Consider the following 21785-nt stretch of genomic DNA (forward strand, 5'->3'; position numbering starts at 1 on the left):
TCTATACACCTTTTTATTTTTCTGGACAAACTAGACTTTTTTGGGTCGGGCTTTATTTTGCCAGGAATTATTTTATTTACTAAGCATTTGAGGGGAATAGGAAGAAAAAAATGCCACAGTGTCTCAGTTTTCACCTATTATTATTTTAAAATAAAAAGTGCTGCCATAGACTACAAACACTAATTAAATAGATTACAAACACTAATTACAATTGGCTATTTATCCCATTTATTATAAAATGTAATTTTATTTTGCTTGTACAATGTATAGTGAAGATATTTAATTTTGAAATAAGGATATCTTTTTCTGCATTATGTAAACCTTCTCCTACAATACAATAATAAAAAAAAACAACATGTCTAATGATAATAAAAAGAAATGGTGGGAATAAAAGGTTTATAGAAGCATAATTAGTTGTTTTATTATGCAGGGGTGTGGTCTCAAAAGTGGGTGGGGTTATAGGAGTGGCAAAACAGTATTTCTATCATAATAGCCCCCACTTTTTGTGTTTGCCATTTTTACTCCTTTTTTTAAAAACATAGCAGTTTCCTGGCTATCATACTGACCTTTGGTTTTATCGGTTTTTAAGATAAATACCAGAACAGGCATAAAACACAGTGGAGTCAGAACACTTCATCTGCATACCTGTTCTAGGTTAGGGACTCAAAGTACAGTAGAAGAAGCTACTACCAGCTAAGCCAACAACATTTATTTTAAATAGAAACATATGGTAACCTAATTATTCACTAGACAAAAATTAGGAGAAATTGAGAGCCCTACAGCTGAAATATTGCTACGTAGCCAAGCCCATAAGATGTGCTTGGCTATAATTTGCTATAGGCAGCACTGAAGGCACACTGGCTCACCCACTTATCCTTGTGTTTCCTTCCCTTTTGTTTCCTCCCCACTACCCTCTAGATTGTAAGCTCGCAAGGGCAGGGACCTCCTCCTAGTGTTTCTCATACCACTGTCATTTTAACATATGTATATGTACCAACTACATATCAACTATGTATGTATCTGTATTTAATCTATTCAATGTCATGACTGTACAGTGTCTTGTATTTCTTATGTATATTTGTTCCCCATTATTTGTTTGTACTATGTACAGCGCTACGGAAGATGTTGGCGCTATATAAATAAAAAATAATATTAATAATAATAACATCAGTGAAAACAGTATAAAATATGTCTGGCAAATGCATCTCAGACTCTGCAATACACCCGTTAAAACTCCAGTATTTAAGCCTCTGCTGGTTACTGAGAATCTGGCATGAGGATGTCACATGCCTAAGCAAATGATCTTTTAGCCAGAAGGTCAAAGCCTACTTGATTCACATGAACAGAATTTTTCTTCAAGTTCATTGCAAAAACATTGACTCTACAGGGTGCTTTGCCATAGCAGGGTATTTAGATTTTTGTTTTGTTTAGATTTTTTTTCATATTCCTTACAAGCTACTTTCGTTTTTACGTTTTCTGAGCGTCAATATAAGGTTATATCAAGCTACTTGATCATAACACATTCTTACCTTTTACACTATTAAGGTTCAATGGCATTAACTGCTTTGCATGCTTTCTTGATCAGATCATATTATACAATTTTCACTATTGAAGTTCAATGGCTAAAGATTCTTAACTGCTTTGCATACGTGACAGAAAAGTTATACCTTGTTTTGGAGGACATGCTAGGCTTTTTTCTTCACAACACGTTTAAAAAAACCTTTCACCTATTATTTAGGTAAAATCTGAAAAAAATTGCCTACAAAAAATAGCATTCATAGTGTAAACCAATTTCCAAAATGCATTTATTTGCATACCTATACAATGTTTTTAAACTCCCTGCACAATATAAACACCCCAAAAGGACAACAAAAAATAGACAGACTAAAGAATTTATGATGGTATAAAAGTATGGCAATACAATTTTTGACAAAATTACTTGAAATTTAAATGAAAACAAGCCTTCTTTATTACAAATTGGTTGTATTTATTTTATGAAGAAAATGTAACTTAAACAGAGAGCTTCAAAATAATATAATTTGTTTATATTGTGTGCAGCAATAAATCACATGCAGGGCCGGCCTTAGGTTTCACAGCGCCCTGAACGAAATCTAATTTTTGTGCCCCCCTTCATCTGCTTCGTGCGTGCCCACACACTTATGCATGCGCGCACACTCACACACAGGTCCATATGCAATTCAACTTCTCTCCTGAGTTAACTCCTAGGACAGTGGTTCCCAACCTTTCTGAAGTTGTGACACATCATGCCAAATGCTCAGATCTCCGTGACGCATCACAAATATAAAAAAATATTAATAACCACAAAATGGATGGAAAGAGTGCATTATCCTGAATAAACTTAAAAAATGAAGGCCTTTCAGGAATATTAATAAAAACAATCAGTGGGACAGTTAGCCCCCCAATTTGGAATGATAGCACAGGACACACAATTAGCACCACACGTTATTGCCCCAGCGCCCCCTGCCCCCCCCCCCAAAAAAAAACTCCATCAGACTCAGTATAGGTAGGTAGCCAGGTATAGGAGCCCCCAGTACAGGATCTCATGTGTAAGGTTTCCTCCATATAGGTAGCCAAGCATAGCTTTCTCCAGTATAGAAAGTCAATTGTAGGTCTCCTCCCATAGTTAGCCAGCTATAGGTGCCCCCCTTGGAAGCCGGCGCCCTGAGCAACCGCTCCGGTCGCTCATATCAAAGGCTGGCTATGATCACATGCATGCAGCCCTTGTCTTAGCAGTCTGTAATGAGGGATGGTAAACTGTCAGTAAGTGAGGGTTGGGGTTGCAATCTTTTAAAATCTGTTTTTTAGTAATCTAGGCCAGGTTTGCTAAATCACATGGGTACATTAGCCTGGAGAGCCTTATAGCAACTCAGACTTTGTTTATATTATATCAAAATCTTGATGTAGTTCTTTAGTATTATTTTTTTCTATACACCTGTTGTAAATAAAAACTTTATACACTGTAAAGAGAATATCCATTGCAACTGTGGCATAGTTAACATCTTTTTTTTTATTGTTTGCAGATCAACAGCAATATTCATGGTCACCTACCCAGCACTTCAATGAAGAGAAATACTCACCCGGCCTTAGGAACATGAAAGGACTATCTGGTAGCAGGAATCAATCACAGCTATGTTCTGGTCATACGTGCGGTCTAGCATCTCCTGAGGATTGTGAACATGTACATGACCTTGGGCACCATGGACAGGAATCTAGGCAATCATATCTTCTTAGCCCAACAGAGAGCTGCCAGATGGACCACCACCGGTGCTCTCCACGGAGTTCTATCCATTCGGAGTGTATGATGATGCCTGTGATGATGAGTGATCATTTATCAAGTAGCACTTTTCCAAGAATGCACTATAGTTCCCATTATGAAACTCGAGACGACTGCGCTGTCTCCCATACTAGTAGTAGTAAAATAAATAGAATCCCAGCAAACCTATTAGATCAGTTTGAAAAGCAGCTTCCTTTGCACAGAGATGGATTTCATACATTACAATACCAGAAAACATCAACGGCTGCGGAACAACGTACAGAAAGTCCAGGTAGAATACGTCATCTTGTTAATTCTGTACAGAAACTTTTCACCAAGTCCCATTCTTTAGAAGGCTCATCAAAAGGTAATGTTAATGGTACAAAAGGAGACAGCCGTAATGAAGATCAACACCATGGTCATTACTCAAAGCATAGCAAAAGGAGTAAAAGTAAGGAACGAAAATCAGAGAGCACCAAGCATAAATCTGGGATGACAGGATGGTGGAGTTCGGATGATAATTTGGATAGTGATAGCAATTTTAGAACACCTAGTTTAATGAATAGGCATCATGTAGACCACATATCTCATTGTTATCCTGAATCTCTACAGGGGCATTTTGGAGATCTTTCCCTTAAGACTTCTAAGAGTAACAATGACATGAAATGTTCTGCTTGTGAAGGACTCTCAATGACCCCTGAAGGTAAATTTATGAAAAGGAGTTCCTGGTCAACACTTACTGTAAGTCAAGCAAAAGAAGCCTATCGGAAATCCTCACTTAATTTGGATAAACCTCTTGTCCATCAGGAAATAAAATCCTCCTTAAGACCATGCCATTATCTTCAGGTAAGATATAATAGTTGCCCTACATGAGATCCCATTTTTAAAATAAATGTTTAAAATGATTTTTTTCTTATTTTAATAATGCTCCACCTTCAACTTGTCATCATTCACAAGATGAATCGCTGTAAAACCCATCAGTCTTTGATTCCCAGGCTAATAAGTTCCTGCATTCTAACTTTGCTAATTGATGATCCACTCCAAAAACAAATGTTTTAGCTTTGTCAGCATGAAGGCAGGCATGTTTTTATATAGCTCTTGGAATTGTATACAGTATATACAGCATTTATGTAGGTACACGCAATTCCTCTTTTTCTTTTTTTTCTCCATAAAACTGGAAATTAGAAGCATGATATTATCAGAGCAATTTTCACATTGATGTCATAATCTGAGCTATTATCAGTTTGAGTAATCTGTCTTAAACTTTCTCCACTGAATCTACAAGGTTAAACTGATTCTGAATGATTTTAAATACAGTGAACAGACTACTACCGAGTCATTTTAGCGTCAGTTGAAGCAGTAGCTAAAGATGTATGTGGGAGTAGAAACAAAAAATCCATATGCAATTTACTTTTTCTCCTGAGTTTTCATCTAGGTCACATGTGTTGAACTCCAGGCCTGGAGGCCAGATCCAAGCCAGTGTTTAGGAAGGACTGAGAAAGAAAGGAATGTGTTCTACCTGATGGACCACACCTTTCCTGATTCAGACCCATCAATTAATTTGAGCTGTATCAAAAATGTGTGAGGATCTCAGCCCTCGCAGGACTGGTTTGACATACCTGATCAAGGTGATATTTTCACACCTCACCATTAAAATGCCTTTTAAACCACCAGCAAGCAATAGAATATGCAAAATACGTTCTATAGTAATTTCCATCTACTTTTTGGTACTTTTTCAATTGCTAAGTGCTAAGGGAGATAAAAAAAAAAGTTAAATGCATAAGGCCAAAATTCAATAATTGCAATTATTGCATTATTGATTAGAATAATCAGTTATTTTAAGCTAAAGTTAGTTCTACAGTAAGCACACTTCCAGTGTCTAACCAGGCAAAATAGAAAAAAATAACTTAGAAGATATACTAGATGTTCATCTCTCTAGAAGAACTCCAAACAGCTCCAGGCCTCTTTGTTTTGTTTACCTTTTAACTGTCTTCAATAAAGTTCCACTGTCTGTTTAAGGCCATTCACCCATCCTTTTTTGATCACTTATTAAAAGGTACCATTTATCTGAAGGCCAGAGCATGGTAGCCATCTTGTAAGTGGTATCTCGAGACTGTCACACTGAAAACATGACTGTCACATTGGTAGCAATAGAGGAGACACTTTTAGAGAAAAGAAAGTTGAACGAACAGGAGTCTTTAGTCTCCTATCAATTAGGTGTGATTTTCCTTTTCTACGAGTGTTTTCTTTTCATTAAAACCACAGGTTGGTATTTTAGCATCAAGCTTCATAAACACATCCCATGAATATTCTTGGGACATCAATGTAGAGGTTTTGTTGTCTTTTTTATTTATTTGCTTTTTTCAAAACCCCAACTATTACTTTTTATTAGTACTGAAAACATTTGGTGTTTCTTTAACAGTTTCACAGCATCAAAACTTTGTTTTTCTTACCCAAGCCTCATTTTTAGCTGCACAGAAGCTAAGCTCCACCACATTAAAGAAATCTACCGGGGCATTTTTCCCCTGATGCTGTGGAAAGCATGATGAGATTTCTGATGTTGTTCTTCTTGTTGCCTAGCGCGCCCAGCTAGAAGGGGTGGTCAGGACACAGGGCAGTTGGAACTGTGTCTCATGCTCCCTGTCACCTCTTTTCAAACAAAAAGATGGCTGCTCCCATGAAATCACAAACATTTGCCTGTTCTTTTAAAACAGGGTGGGTAAGAGATTATATTACCTATCTATTTTAATTAACATAACTAATGTAACTTAATGACATTATGTTTGTTTAGGCTGAAGTTTCTTTTTAATATGTATGTCTGGCTAAGGATCATGCAAAAGAGCATGTGCACAAAAGTGAAACTTGCCGTCTCTGCGCGCTCCAAGAAATAACGGCTCCAGTTTCCTCTCTAGCACTATACTGCGTCAGCTACACGTCACTCTGACTCTCTACTGCCCTTTAGTGGCAGTTCCTTATTTTTTATCAGTACACCAACCATTTCCTGTCACATTTATAAAACAAAAGTATTTGATACTTGCCCTACTGAAAAATGCTGAAGTAATCTGAAAATATAGGGTTTTGTCCCAGAATTTGGCAGAAAATATGTTGTGTGTTTAATAACATTGGCATGATTGAACTTATTGGCATATTTTGTATGGTCATGACACATTTATATCATAAGAGCTAGCATGTTTTGGTATATACCATAACGACATGTTCAGAAAAAATAAATGTTGAAGATAGTTTCCCTTTGTTAAGCTGTTTAATCAAACAGTTTTGACTGAAAGTTAATCTCAACCTTGTCTTACAATATAAAAAAAGAGTAGAAGTGAGAGGTGCCTCCTGGAAAGAAAATCAATTAAAAAAAACATTTATTAAAGCTCTAACAAAAAATGTTTGTTGGTTAGTAGCTTAGTTAAAGGAACACTATCAAACCAAGTGTTCTAACATGACAATGTACAAATAATGTCTAGGTAGCTGTGGAAACATTTTCCTACTTTTTCTGTTAAATATCAGAGGCAAAAGCTTTAATTCATTGTGTGTAGATTTTAGTTTGGTTGGAATGTCTTATTTGCATAGGTGAATCTCTGAAGTCTGACGTGCTAAGAACACTATAATATTGAAACTGAGTTATATGCAATGGCTCTGGTATCAGATTTCACATACTATTACAAATGTTTATGTTGTAGATAAGATACATTTCCTTTGCTTTCTGCAGAGAGCTCTCCAAGGCAGGCAGTGGGAGCTTTCTCACACACACACAGGGTTAACAGATGCAGTGTGAGGGAATCCCCCCTCCCTTCGTGATGTAGTCTGTCAGATTTTGCCCATCAGTGAACTGTGAAAGCAATTTGATAACAGTAAACAAAGAGATAAGTAGTCAAATGTATACACCTGTACTTAACGGCACTTCCCAAACAATTCCTATCTCAACTGAAAAAAACATGTTAATCGATAGTTTTCCTTTAAAAAGTGGTGAATACTTTTTTCATCAGCTGAATCCATAGTTACCTGACTCTTTTTAACCTTTTGCACTCCCCTTCCTTTAATTTTGTAAGGCGCTTCATGTATCGTGCTAACACATATTTCACAGTTAAGTGGGATATTCCTGTAAAGTAAATTATAACGTACGGAATTATAAAATATAACCTAGATGGCCAGGGTACCCAAAAAGGAGAGCAGCTAACTAAGACATTTACTGGCATAACAGACCATATTTTAGTAAATAGGAATGGTAAATGTGGTGGCCAGGTGAAGGGGCCTGTTGAGATTTGTAGATTATAGTTCTTTTTAACTTGTTTAAAAATTATATATGATTGTTTTTCAAAACTAATTTAATATATAGACATGAAAATGCTTATTTACAGTGTATGAATTTTTTTTGTAAAGAGAGGTTTTCTAGTAATGTATTTCTCCTGTGGTCAATAAACTATGAGCCTGTTCTTCCCTTCTTTTCCTTTTCACACAAACACATAAACACAGTCATTGTGAACAATGCAGCTTTATAGGGCTTTGTAGTATAAAGGACACAGCATCCTCGGCAGTGCTTTGCTATATACAGTAGTTAGTACATCTAAAAGGGTAAATAACAGTTCACACTCATCAATAACAACAATGGGTCTTTATGAAGTAAACTCCTACACAACAGGCAAAAAACACCAAAGATTCCAAACATGTAACACTTTTTCACAGTAACGCCTTTTCTCTGAGAAAGAGCACAAAACAGCTGTTAGGATTTGATACTCTGGAGATTTCTGCCTGCTATGGAGGAGTTTACTGTACAAAGATGCCATAGTTGCCATTGATGAATGTAAGCCCTTATTTCTGAATGCACTATTTGGGCTGCGTATATGTCAGCCCTTACACCATGGTAGAGAGTTTGTGTACAAAGAGATTGATGTGTGAAAAGACTAAAGTTCTCTCAGATTGGGACATTATATACAGTAGTTATTTATAAATGCAGTAGCATGTTCACATACATTTTGAAAAAATAAACAAAAAGGTAATTAGAGATGGCCCAAACCTCCAATTTTCAGTTTGCGAGAACTTCCGCGAACCGCACTAGACTTCAATGGGGAGGCGAACTTTGAAAACTAGAAACACTTATGCTGACCACAAAAGTGATGGAAAAGATGTTTCAAGGGGTCTAACATCTGAGTTTTTGCATGGATGAGTGGGATAGACGCCAAAAGTCCCGGGGAAAATTATGGATTTGACGCAAAGCAGCGTTTTAAGGGCAGAAATCACATTGAATGCTAAATTGCAGGCCTAAAGTGCTTTAAAACATCTTGCATGTGTATACATCAATCAGGGAGTGTAATTAGAATACTACTTCACACTGACACACCAAACTCACTGTTTAACGCACCGCAAACAGCTGTTTGTGTTGTGACGGCCGTGCTGGACTGGTGCGCACCATGGCGAGATTGCTCTTCTTCAGTGATATCAGGTAATGTCTTACTGCCTTATCAACTTTCGATGGTTCTTTCTCTACCATTGTTAAAGCTTACATCTATGTTTTTTAAATTACATTTTCTGCTAGCTGTTCAGTACCTGTAACGAGAATCTGTTATGGAGGGCAAGTCTGCCATTGTGACCACGGGTAATGGCCGGGGAATCAGGGTTCAATTCCGGTCCAGAGTGGGAGCCTGAGAACCGGCTACCACCACCACACATCCAAATAAGGACCCATTTGCTGTATAAGTAATGTACCTGCCCTGACCATGCTTTGCAGACCAGACATCTGTGGTCAGATGGACCCTTGACCCAACGCTGTGTGCCAGAGATGACACCACTTGCCTTTAATGAGAATCTGTTATGGAGGGCAAGTCTGCCATTCATTCAACTGTGTGAAACTTTCGATGGTACTTTCTCAGTAGCATGGTGACCACGGGTAATGGCCGGGGGAATCCTGGTTCGATTCCGGTCCGGAGTGGGAGCCTAAAAAACGGCTACCACTACCACACATCCAAGGAAGGCAGCAGGCATGGCATGAAAGTCCCGAGGTAGTGACAAAAATAACAATACAGGAGGACTTTTGAGGCCCTGCTGTATATGAGACTAATCAACTTTAATACCTTTAACGAGAATCTGTTATGGAGGGCAAGTCTGCCATCCATTCAAGTGAAAGGTATGTACTGACTACCAGGTATAATGCAATGTGCAGTCACAGATGCAGTGAAAGGTATGCAGTGACTGCTGTTTGTGTAGTGCTGGACTGGTGCGCACCATGACGAGAGTGCAGGTGATGGCAGCTTTCCAGCCCATATGGTCACCGGGCTGAGGTAGCTGAATGACAGAACAGTGACTGTCCAGCTGATCAAGTTTGGTCTGTCTACAATGAAGCAACGACCTTATTATCGTGGGTGTGCCCCCCTCCCCCCGAGACACTCATATAGCCAGCGGTCATTGCTTCATTGTGTTACGCAAGCCCCTTCACCGCGGCAAGGTGATCATCACGAAGGCGAATTGGCACATGTTACATGCCTTTTGTTTTGTTGTTGCAGCTGCAGTGCAGCCAGAAAAATTAGGCAGGCATGTACACGCACCAGAAAAATTATTATAGCAGCCGCTGCTAGCAGTGGCCTTAAAAATTCAGGAATCCACCTGGAGTCCTGGACCCTGTTGGTGGTGGCGGAGAAGGCAGTCAAGCGGCCTGCGGGCAGAGATGCTGTGTGGGGAGCGACTTAGTCTTGGGGCAGGCAGTCACATGGCGTGCAGGCAGAGATGCTGTGTGTGGGGACTGACTTAGTCTTCGGGCAGGCCTGAGCGTGCTTTGCAGACTAGGCATCCGTGGTCAGATGGACCCTTGACCCAACGCTGTGTGCCAGAGATGTCACCACTTGCCTGGTATCTTCCACTGTGGTGTGTGGCTTTGCTTTTGTGTGCTGCTTTTCCTCAGGTGGTCATCCCATTGCAGTTTGTGCTTTGTAATTATGTGCTTTCGTAAGGTAGTTGTCCCTACGCGAGTCTTGGTCTTTCCACAGCTCAATTTTCGGTGACAGAGAGTACAGATAGCATTGCTCTCATCTGAGGCAGACACACAAAAAAATTTCCACACCGCTGAGCCCTGGGGTGATGGCACTTTGGTGGTGGCGGCCGACTGAGTGTTAAGTGGGGTGCCAGAATCAGAGCAGGAGGAGGAAGATATGTCACGCTTCCGTGCGGAAGCTGAGAAAGATGAGGTGTTCTGTGTTAAATTGGCAACTACGTCCTGACAATATTGGGGGTTGATGGCATGTGCCTTCTTCTGAACACTGTACTTTGGTTGAGGGCCGCACGAAATCATGACAGCGCGACCTTGAACAGACCTGCCAGGTGGCCTGCCTCTGCCTTTTGTTTTGTCCATATTGGGGGAATGAAGTGAAAGGTATGCACTGACTTGACTAATACAATGTGCAGTCACACAGGTGCAGTTAACAGGTATGCACGGAGTGGTATATCACACTGCATGCACTCACGTAGGTAGGTGGGTGCACTGAACACAACAGGTAGGTATATGCAGTGATGGGTATTACAAATAAGCATGTGTGACACACACGTACCGTGAACAGGTACAGTGACTGGTGGTATTAAATATCACACTGCATGCGCTCATGTAGGTAGGTGGGTGCACTGAATTGAACAACAGATAGGTATATGCAGTGATGGGTATTACAATGTGCACCTGTCACACACAGACAGGTACCGGACAGGCAAAGTGACACTGCGTGCGCTCACATGGGTAGGTGGGTGCACTGAAGTGAACAACAGGTAGGTATATGCAGTGATGGGTATTATAATGTGCACCTGTCACACACAGACAGGTACCGGACAGTCACAGTGACACTGCGTGCGCTCACGTAGGTAGGTGGGTGCACTGAACACAACAGGTAGGTATATGCAGTGATGGGTATTACAATGTGCACCTGTCACACACAGACAGGTACCGGACAGGCACAGTGACACTGCGTGCGCTCACGTAGGTAGGTGGGTGCACTGTGAACAACAGGTAGGTATATGCAGTGATGGGTATTATATTGTGCACCTGTCACCTACAGACAGGTACCGGACAGGCACAGTGACACTGCATGCACTCACGTAGGTAGGTCGGTGCACTGAAATGAACAACAGGTAGGTATATGCAGTGATGGGTATTATAATGTGCACCTGTCACACACAGACAGGAACCGGACAGGCACAGTGACACTGCATGCGCTCACGTAGGTAGGTGGGTGCACTGTGAACAACAGGTAGGTATATGCAGTGATGGGTATTACAATGTGCACCTGTCACACACAGACAGGTACCAGACAGGCACAGTGACACTGTGTGCGCTCACGTAGGTAGGTGGGTGCACTGAAGTGAACAACAGGTAGGTATATGCAGTGATGGGTATTACAGTGTGCACCTGTCACACACAGACAGGTACCATAAAGGCACAGTGACACTGCGTGTGCTCACGTAGGTAGGTGGGTGCACTGTGAACAACAGGGAGGTATATGCAGTGATGGGTATTACAATGTGCACCTGGCACAGTAGTAATTATACCACCAAGGGGCCAAAGGCCAGCTGCAACTGACTGACAGGGCTGTATATAATACAAGTGGGCCACACACACAAAAAAAAATAGATCAAGAACAAGATTAGCTCTCAAAAGAGCTGTTGAGGGGTGATTTTTTTTAGCAATAAGAATCAGCAAGGAGCAAGCTAAGAAGCCTACAAGAGCCTAACTAAAGCTTTCCCTATAGCTCTCTCTGCACAGCAGCTTTCCCTTCTCTAATTACTGCAGGCACACGAGTGAGTGAAAAGCCTGATGCTGCCTGCCTTTTATAATGGGGGGTGGGGATCCAGGAGGCAGTGTAGCCTGATTGGCTACAATATGCCTGCTGACTGTGATGTAGAGGGTAAAAAGTTGACCCTCATGATGCACTATGGGGGCAAACTGAACTTAGAGAAAAGTTCCCGGTTCTCTGCGAACGCGAACCACCGAAGTTCACCGGGAAACGTTTGCCGGCGAACCGTTCGGGCCATCTCTAAAGGTAATATGCAAACAACTAAACAACTAGTATTCTGTACAGTAGTGTGTGTTGCTATTTTGGAATGCTACAAATTCAAAAAGATGGATTGCTTTTGGAAGGACGCTTACAGGAAGCACTATGAGGCTGGGAAGATCACAATGATCGCGCTGCTTCTCATAGAAGCAGCAGATCATTGCGGGGGCTTAGTTCAATGAACAGGAATGGATTTTCCAGTTCATTGATCTCCGGGCGAGCTGGCGGCAGCGTGCACGAGTGACGGGAGCACGGACAGCGGCGGTAGTGCAGGAGGCACAGATTTCTCCGTCCCTTGGTTTTATAAGGGTGGAAAAAGGTACGGAGAAATCCGTACCACGGGGGGTAAAGTGGTTAATTAACTAAGTTTGTAAACATAGTCAGGAACTGCAATTTTGTAATTTTGTGCTGATTTTAGCGGTTAATAGCAGAACCCATACATGTCATTGTCATCAAGATTTTTTCAAAAAGACCTTGTAGTTTTTGAAAAAAAAAAATCAGTTTTAAAAATGCAAAAAATAAATAAATCAGAAAAATGACAATATAAAAAATATTTTTCCTTTGCATTTTAAAATCAATTTTCACCAAAACTACAAAGGATTTTTATAACATTCTGTTAACTTACTCCCACTATTCTCCTTAACAGACATTAATTTTGTTGATGATAACATGCATTTTCTACTGTATATACATATATATATATATATATATATATATATATATATATATATATATATATATATATATGTATATATATATATATATATATATATATATATATATTTATTTAACAGTGCTGCTCATCAGGATTCTGGATATCCGGGTAACTTGGATATCCGGGTAACCCGGATATCTGACCATTTTTACGCTATCCGGATCAGATTCCAGATTTCTCTAGGAATCTGGTTAGCTATCTGCGGATATTTGGCCGCATAACCCGGATATCCGCGTATATCTGGATCCAAAATACTGTAACTAAGGAGCTGACGTCCTGGAGCCAATCAGAGGGCTCCCAGCAGAAGCCCTAGCAACCAATCACAGAGGGGAACCCTGGCCAGCCCCACCTGACCTCATTGAGCCAATCAGAGGGCTCCCAACCTAAACCCTGGCACCCAATCACAGAAAGGAACACTGGCCAGCCCCCCTGTATAATAAGGAGGTCTGCCATGATGAGACATATCATATTAGCTTGCTGAATGCTCACTGAGAGACATGCTCCAGTGCTGGTGGCCTAGCAAGGGGGTTGTACACAGTTATAAACCTAAAGCTGTTCAGTGATTAACCCCTTCACTACTATCATTACACTATTGTTAAATCATTAATTAGCTCGATTGATGTCATTGTATGACAGTCAGAGTGTGTGCTCCAGTGCTGCTGGCCTATTAGTGATAAACCAAGAGCTGTTCAGTGCTTAACCCCTTCACTATCACTACACTATTGTTAAATCATTAATTAGCTTGATGTCATTTGTGTGACAATCAGAGTGTGTGCTGCAGGCAGCTGCTATGTGTCTGTGTGTGTGCTGTGCACAGACCAGGCCAGCTGCTGCCTGCTAGCCAGCTATTAGCCTTAGGTATAGGTTAGGTTAGGGATTAGGGGATAGGATTACTGTGTTATTGTGTAGTTAGTACTGTAGTACTGCAGTCAGTGTGCTAGTAGTTGTTAGAGTAGTAGTACTACTGTGTTAGCTTTCTACAGAACGGCTGTGCTGTGAGCAGTGGCAGTGTGACAGTTAGTGTGCACTAGTTTCTTCTCCTCTGCTGTCTGACTGTCACTCGGCACTTGGCACGTGTCCCATGGCACTTGGCACGTGTCATGTGGCGTGTCACTTGGCACGTGTCATGTGGCACTTGGCACGTGGCACTTGGCACATGTCACATGGCACGTGTCACGTGTCCACTTGCCACGTGTCACTTGCCAAGTGTCACGTGGCACTTGTCACGTGGCACTTGCTAAGTTTCACGTGGCACTTGCCACATGTCCCACGTGACACGTGGCAAGTGCCACATGACACTTGGCAATTGCCACATGGCACTTGCCAAGTGTCACACTTGCCACATGTCACTTGCCAAGTGTCAAGTGGCACTTGCAACGTGTCACGTGGTACACGTAGTAAGTGCCACACTTGGCAAGTGCCACGTGACAAGTGACACTTGGCAAGTGCCACATGACATGTGCCAAGTGCCATGTGACATGTACTAAGTGCCAATTGTAACGTGCCACGTCCGGCATGCTCCTGGCACACATTACACCTGCTGCTGCTGCATTGCCCTGCTCCTGCTGCCTGTGCAGCTCCCACCGCCAGGCCAGGGTGCCACAGGCCACTGATACCACCTATATTTAACCCAAAACACAATTTCTGCGTAATTTTTTTGGAGGTGTCTTGGCTGAAAACTGCCATGTCCCAGTTGTGCGGTTGGACTTTGGACACAATGTGGGCTGCATGACCGCTGTCTGTAACCTAGGCCTAATGTTAATTGACAGCCATTTTGGGGAGGGGGGATTTTAAGTCCCCACATCATCAATTAGTGTTCCCTTTACAAAATAATGATGCTACATGCCTCATATACCCTAAAAAAAAAACATTTTTAAAGCAATTTAAAGGCCACTTCCGGTTTTCTACCCAGATATCCGAATCCGCCGGATACTAGGGTCGGATATCCGATTCGGATTCGGATCGGGAAATTTTGAACTCGGATATCCGACCCGGATCGGATAGCGGGGTATCTGGATCCGAATCTGATCCGGATTTTGAAAAGGGGTATCCGGGCAGCACTGATAGCTTATAGTTTTTCTGTAAACCACTAAATTTGGCATGACATTACACAAATATTACCTGAAAATTACGCAAAATTATGAATAGATTACACAAAATCATTTGAATGTCCAAATCATAATTAGAATTGAAGGTAATTGCGATCAGTTAAGTCAAATCTCAAATAATCATAATTAGCAGATTACAATCATCATTCATTTGCATAAATGTGCATCAATAATAATTTCTAATGCAATGGATCTTGGTAGTTGTCAAAGTTAAATTTTTCAAGTCATTAGCATGCCCTTTGACACAATTTATGACACATTTTATAAAAATATATATAAAAAATATAAAATGAAAGGTTATTGCAACTGACCAGAATTTTACAGTGCATAGTGAACAGGAAAATTTTGGAAAACAAGATCAGATTTTGGAATTTTCTTCAGGATCAACTCTATTTCTGTATGCTTCTGTGCTGTTTGCTTGTTACCATGGAAGTGCTTGCAGATCAGATTGAGGGGGAGTTAGGTGTGACAAGCTCAACAGAAATTCAGTAACTCTGAATTTCAGATCGTAACTTAAAGTGACAGTTCTTTCACCACCTCACCTACCTACAGATGCCTGAAATAGAGGGCATGGCTTACAGTGAACCTGACAACCTGTGCTCCATTTAGATTCAACAATTTTACTTCCTACATAGGTAGTATTAAAATATAACTTTTAATATTTTCCTCTAAAATAGAGCAATGTACAATAGACTGACTGTCAGTATATATATTTTCTCATTTTACTTAAACTCGGGGTAATTAGTGAGTCATATCAGAGAAAATCTCCTCCCCTTGAGTTTAGTATAAATTGTAGTAATTACAAATACCCCCCACCAAAACAAAAACCCGACATGTTTCACTTCCTTGCGGAAGCTTTTTCAAGGGAATAAAGTGCTGTGCATAAGTGCATCGTGCAGAGTGCTAAGGTGCAATTACATCAGACAATACAACAGAGAGTCATAGAGCATGTCTGCTCATGACAGCAGTCAAAATAAGACTGGCTAGAATGGAGTCTTTTTATACTCGTATGGTGTCACATGTCTGGGGGTGTGTCACAGATCCACCCCCGTATCACTGAACTGGCCTGTGATTCGTTGGCCATAGTGTCAGTTTCCCCATGTGGCCAATCCCAGAAGATCTCCATATACTTCCATAGTTTCTCAATATTCACTTTCCAAACATCACTGTATCCCCAGACTTACAGAATCCGTGTCCGCTTACATACAGTATAGACCTATCTCCTTAATACTGACTCAGCGGCGTTACTTATATCCACTTTACGAAAACGCCGAGAATCCAGGCATCCGATTGGTCAGGGTCAGCCAAAACTTGCTACTATCCGCCCAGCCAATCCGCAAACAGCTCTGCTGCCTCCGCAACAGGTCTGCCAATCAGGTCAGTCCTCTGTGCTGGCGTAGGGCGGTGGGGCGGGAACTGAATCAATCACACTCTGCACTGAATCATTTAGAGCCTCTGTGAAGGAGTCATCTTAAGGATCCACATTCAGCTGTCTTTAGACTGGAAAGAGTCGACTCATTTTGTATACAGCCGCACGGCTCGCACACAAGGAGTCACCCGGCAGCTTATAAAAGACCCAGCTCTTTATGCCTAGTACATTCTTCATTGACAACCAAAGTCTTCTATATCATATGTTATAGAAGACTTTGGTTGTCTTTCCAGTCTAAAGACAGCTGAATGTGGATCCTTAAGATGAGCCGTGCGAAAAGGTACAGCGCGGCAAAAATGATTCACTTAGAATGAGTCACTGTTTGTGACTCCTTCACAGAGGCTCTAAATGATTCAGTGCAGAGTGTGATTGATTCAGTTCCCGCCCCACCGCCCTACGCCAGCACAGAGGACTGACCTGATTGGCAGACCTGTTGCGGAGGCAGCAGAGCTGTTTGCGGATTGGCTGGGCGGATAGTAGCAAGTTTTGGCTGACCCTGACCAATCGGATGCCTGGATTCTCGGCGTTTTCGTAAAGTGGATATAAGTAACGCCGCTGAGTCAGTATTAAGGAGATAGGTCTATACTGTATGTAAGCGGACACGGATTCTGTAAGTCTGGGGATACAGTGATGTTTGGAAAGTGAATATTGAGAAACTATGGAAGTATATGGAGATCTTCTGGGATTGGCCACATGGGGAAACTGACACTATGGCCAACGAATCACAGGCCAGTTCAGTGATACGGGGGTGGATCTGTGACACACCCCCAGACATGTGACACCATACGAGTATAAAAAGACTCCATTCTAGCCAGTCTTATTTTGACTGCTGTCATGAGCAGACATGCTCTATGACTCTCTGTTGTATTGTCTGATGTAATTGCACCTTAGCACTCTGCACGATGCACTTATGCACAGCACTTTATTCCCTTGAAAAAGCTTCCGCAAGGAAGTGAAACATGTCGGGTTTTTGTTTTGGTGGGGGGTATTTGTAATTACTACAATTTATACTAAACTCAAGGGGAGGAGATTTTCTCTGATATGACTCACTAATTACCCCGAGTTTAAGTAAAATGAGAAAATATATATACTGACAGTCAGTCTATTGTACATTGCTCTATTTTAGAGGAAAATATTAAAAGTTATATTTTAATACTACCTATGTAGGAAGTAAAATTGTTGAATCTAATTGTTGCTCAGGTTTTGTGTCATTTAACCTGTGCTCCATACAAGCAGCAAATAAATCTCTTAACAGTGTGGGATCTCCAGCCATAATCACATCCCTCTGTGCCCAAAGTAGGTAATTTGGTCATCTCTGGTGGATCGGTAAAATGGGTACCACATAGACTACAATGGTACTATAGCGCTGGCCAATAAAGTTAGTAATTAGGCGGTGCAGATATTGGTGGAGGGAGGTTTCGGTGGCAAAGGTGGCACAGATATCGGTGATAGTAACATGGGGGTCAGTTAGAGTTAGGTATCAATAGAGGGAGGATTTTATTAAGAACAGAGTTTGGTTTATTGATAGCAAAAATCTGTAAAAGTTACCAATATTTAACTATTGTATTACCTATTGTATTCCTGGTTTGCTCTCCCATCCCATTCATGCCCCTTAAGGGGTGGGGAAGAGGGGCCAATGAGAGACTGTTAAGAGGGAACATTGTGACAAGCCTGCCTATTCCTTTTTGAAATTTGACTCTAATGTGAAAGTGACTTGAAAGGAGTGAATACATAGACTGAGAGGAGAGGAACAAGGAGAGGAATGGACAATGCACAGTGGTATAAACATACCTCTGTGCTTACCATAGGTAGCATTGCCTTGGATCATGTATTCTTTAAGCACTGACTAAACATTATGGGCTTGATTCACAAAGCGGTGCAAACTGTTTAGCACAGGTGTGCTAAACAGTTTGCACGTGAAGTGGTTTTCGCTGACTTTTGCACGCGCAAAGTGCCGCGATTCGCACGATCGTGGACTTTTGCGTGCACAATTTTCCACGATTCACGCCAATCGCGGCAAATTGTGCACGCAAAAGTCAGCGAAAAGCACTTCACGTGCTAACTGTTTAGCACACCCGTGCTAAACAGTTTGCACCGCTTTGTGAATCAAGCCCTATAAGTGTACACATTTGTGGTATATAATAAATGCAAAATGCTGCATAAAATAGTACATTTATGTATGTTACTATATAATGATATAATATTAAGATCAGGATGACATGTAATATTCTGTCCCAGATTTCATAGAAGTGGAAATTTTGCAGCATATCGAGTTGCTTAGCAACTGACATTCGCTTAGGTAAACTACACTTTCTTCTTAGCTTCCTATTATAATAAACTTGCTATTGCTAAGTTTAACTGTGCAAACATATGTGATTTATGGGTCACAACAACATATACTATATATCATCATCATCAGTAACACTTTGTGATAGTTTTCATTTTGATCATTAAAGTATTTATTGCTTTGTTTTATTTAACGTGATCCTAGATGCAAAATGTAAAATATTCCGATAGCCAGCACCATCACATATCAGTTGTGACATATACTTAGTGTTTTTATCCCTCACTCCAACACTACCACCTCTAACTTGAGATTTTGAGATGCCCATGGCTTTTTTCTTCCAGCCAGGTGATCATGTGTGGGCTCAATAGAACTGAACAGACATGGCACACCAAGGGTTGTTGAAGCAGCAAGATGTATTGAAGCAACTAAGAGGCAACACACAACCTGTTTCAGGCATTGCTCTTTCTTCAGGTCACCTTCACAGGGCAATGCCCCAATCAAGTTGTCTATTAGCTACTAATTGGTCCAATCCAGTTTGTTGCTGCAACAAACCTTGCTGTGCCTTGTCTTTTCTGTTTCCCTGAGTACTTGTGAGCAGGTGTGGTGTGCCCATGGGATAATTGGCACTGACTGGTTCTATACTACTATATTTTTTATGGGATGGAAAACGTAATTGTTGGCCATGTTTGGACCCAGCAACTGTAATTGGTTGGTAAGGCAGCATGTATCACACTGTGGTAAAATATCACACTGCACAAGGCCAACTGTAGAGGTCTGAAGAATCCCAAAGTTATAGTACTGGAACACAAATGGGGAGAATCATCATCCTCATCTTACTAAAAATAATATATATTTTTTACTATCAGGGCCTGATTTGTTCAGGCTCTTCTGGCCAGAGATCATGTTTGGTTCTAAGCAATTCCGCAGACCTGGTCTAAATGTATATAAAAATTGCCAACTGGATCATATTGGACAATAGCAAAGGCCACCAAAGGGTTAGTGAACAAATTTAAGCCACTTGTATGTGAATGTAAATAGATTTTTTTTAATTAAGATCAAGGGTCAGGGACTAAATAAAAAAAAATCCCACTTAAGAAATATGAACATAACTGTGCATGAACCCTACTTCATTTACTTTCTAGTGGCCCTAACGACGACCTAATATAATTTAGGTAATGCTGGTCAGCTAGTTTGTCATTGACCTGAATGTCTCTATAATATAACTAGGAATGGCATATTCACAGGTGCCTCAAGATGACTGGGGAGGGTATCCTTCTGGCAGTAAAGATGAGGAGATCCCCTGTCGAAGAATGCGAAGTGGGAGCTACATTAAAGCCATGGAAGAGGACAGTGGAGACTCTGATACAAGCCCTAAAACATCGCCTAAAATGTCAGCACGTCCTGAACCTTTACTAAAATCCCTAGTGCAGAGATCACATGGAGAAGTGCAAAAGTAAGTTACAGTGCATAATATGATTCAAGTATTGTTTTTGTTTTATTGTGGATAAAAGTACCTTAACCATTTTCATTTCACATGACCAATTATATCAAGACTGTTTACTTATCTTTTAAAGGTAACCTAAGGTGAGAGACATATGGAGACAGACATATTTATTTCCTTTTAAACAAACTATTCCTTAAGGCCTTGTTCACATTGCATTCGGCTCACGTGTCCGCCCTCGTGAGCTTATTTTAAAGTGTTTTGCAGCGATTTTCTGCGCGTTCGCTTGTTTTTGTAAGCGCTTTTGCAGAGCGCTTCCGTCTTTTGACCCGGAAAAAAATCTGGAAACAATAAATACAATATATTTTTTTCAAAAAAAGCTCACGCAATCGCTTGCCAAAGCGATTTTGTGAAAGTTTGGCGTTTTTCCTATACTATACTTCCATTGTGGCAAATCGCCTCAAAAATGGCCCAAGCACCGCTTTTCTACGCAGATCACAAATGAACCGCTCAGATATGAACTCTCTCATAGAGAATCACTGCACAAGCGCTTTCAGGGCGATTTAAAAAATCCTTACATTTTTACAAAAACCGCCTATAATGTGAACATGGCCTTAATGTCCTACTGATTCTCTCTGCCTTTTAACCGCAGACTGAACAAGCATGCAGATTACATGTTTCTGGCAAAAATCTGACTTGCAGCATGTTCTTTAAAAAAAAATGTTTTTATTAACAAAACAGCATAATACAGTCACTTTGTGATTTACAGTCAACCATAAGGCTAGTTTTAGATATTATGTGGTGAGATCGTCCTGCAGCAGGAGAACCCAGGGCAGGGCAATCACACTGTGCCATGTCCCCTCCATAAATAGGGCAGCCTCCATAATATGCCTCTCACCTCAAGTTCCTGCGTGGGATGTGTGGCAGCAACCTTGCCATATTTAATTATTGAGTGACCTTGCTGTTTTCTGTTTTGCTTTGTGTTTACAATCACACTGGTGTTGCCAATCACACTGGCTATAGTAGATCTTAAAAATCAATAGCAAAGCTGTGCTTCAATGGAAATGTCAGCTGGCAATAGTACTTATCACTTTAAGAGCTGATAGTATCAAAGCTGCATGCAGATTCCTCTTGTTCAAAAAGCGTTTGGTCAATATGTAAACTCTGCTAGTAGAAGAAATTCCTTTCCTCCTGAGATGTAGCTCATCCAATCCAGTAAACCATAAAAGATAAAAGAGAGATGCTTCACATAGGGGGTAATATACGCACATAAGACACCAAACGTCTGCACACTCTGAAACTAGTGGTAACCGTCACCTTAGGATGTATAGTGGGAAGCCTGCATGCCCCCCTAGATTGCCTGCTTACCCTCAGATTTCTTGTACCTCAGCTCATATCGGCAGCCGGTGCCTTCCATACTCAAACATCCTAGGTCCAACAGAGAGCTCAACATAATGTAAAACAGTCATTTTTTCGATAAAAAAGGCCCTGCTTAGCTA

At 40.9% G+C, this 21785-nt stretch overlaps 1 protein-coding gene across 7 annotated transcripts in view; it reads left to right on the forward strand.

Annotated features, from left to right (window-relative positions):
- Positions 1 to 21785, forward strand: part of DLGAP2 (DLG associated protein 2) — a 656900-nt gene that overhangs the window by 433230 nt on the left and 201885 nt on the right. For all 7 annotated transcript variants that reach the window (XM_068281332.1, XM_068281331.1, XM_068281334.1 and 4 more), the window contains 2 exons: positions 3042 to 4120; positions 20090 to 20298. In XM_068281332.1, the coding sequence (XP_068137433.1) occupies positions 3042 to 4120; positions 20090 to 20298 (1288 nt within the window). The remainder of the gene's footprint in view (positions 1 to 3041; positions 4121 to 20089; positions 20299 to 21785) is intronic.

This window comes from Hyperolius riggenbachi, chromosome 4 (assembly GCF_040937935.1).
Source record: "Hyperolius riggenbachi isolate aHypRig1 chromosome 4, aHypRig1.pri, whole genome shotgun sequence".
In the NCBI taxonomy this organism is placed as follows: Eukaryota; Metazoa; Chordata; class Amphibia; order Anura; family Hyperoliidae; genus Hyperolius; species Hyperolius riggenbachi.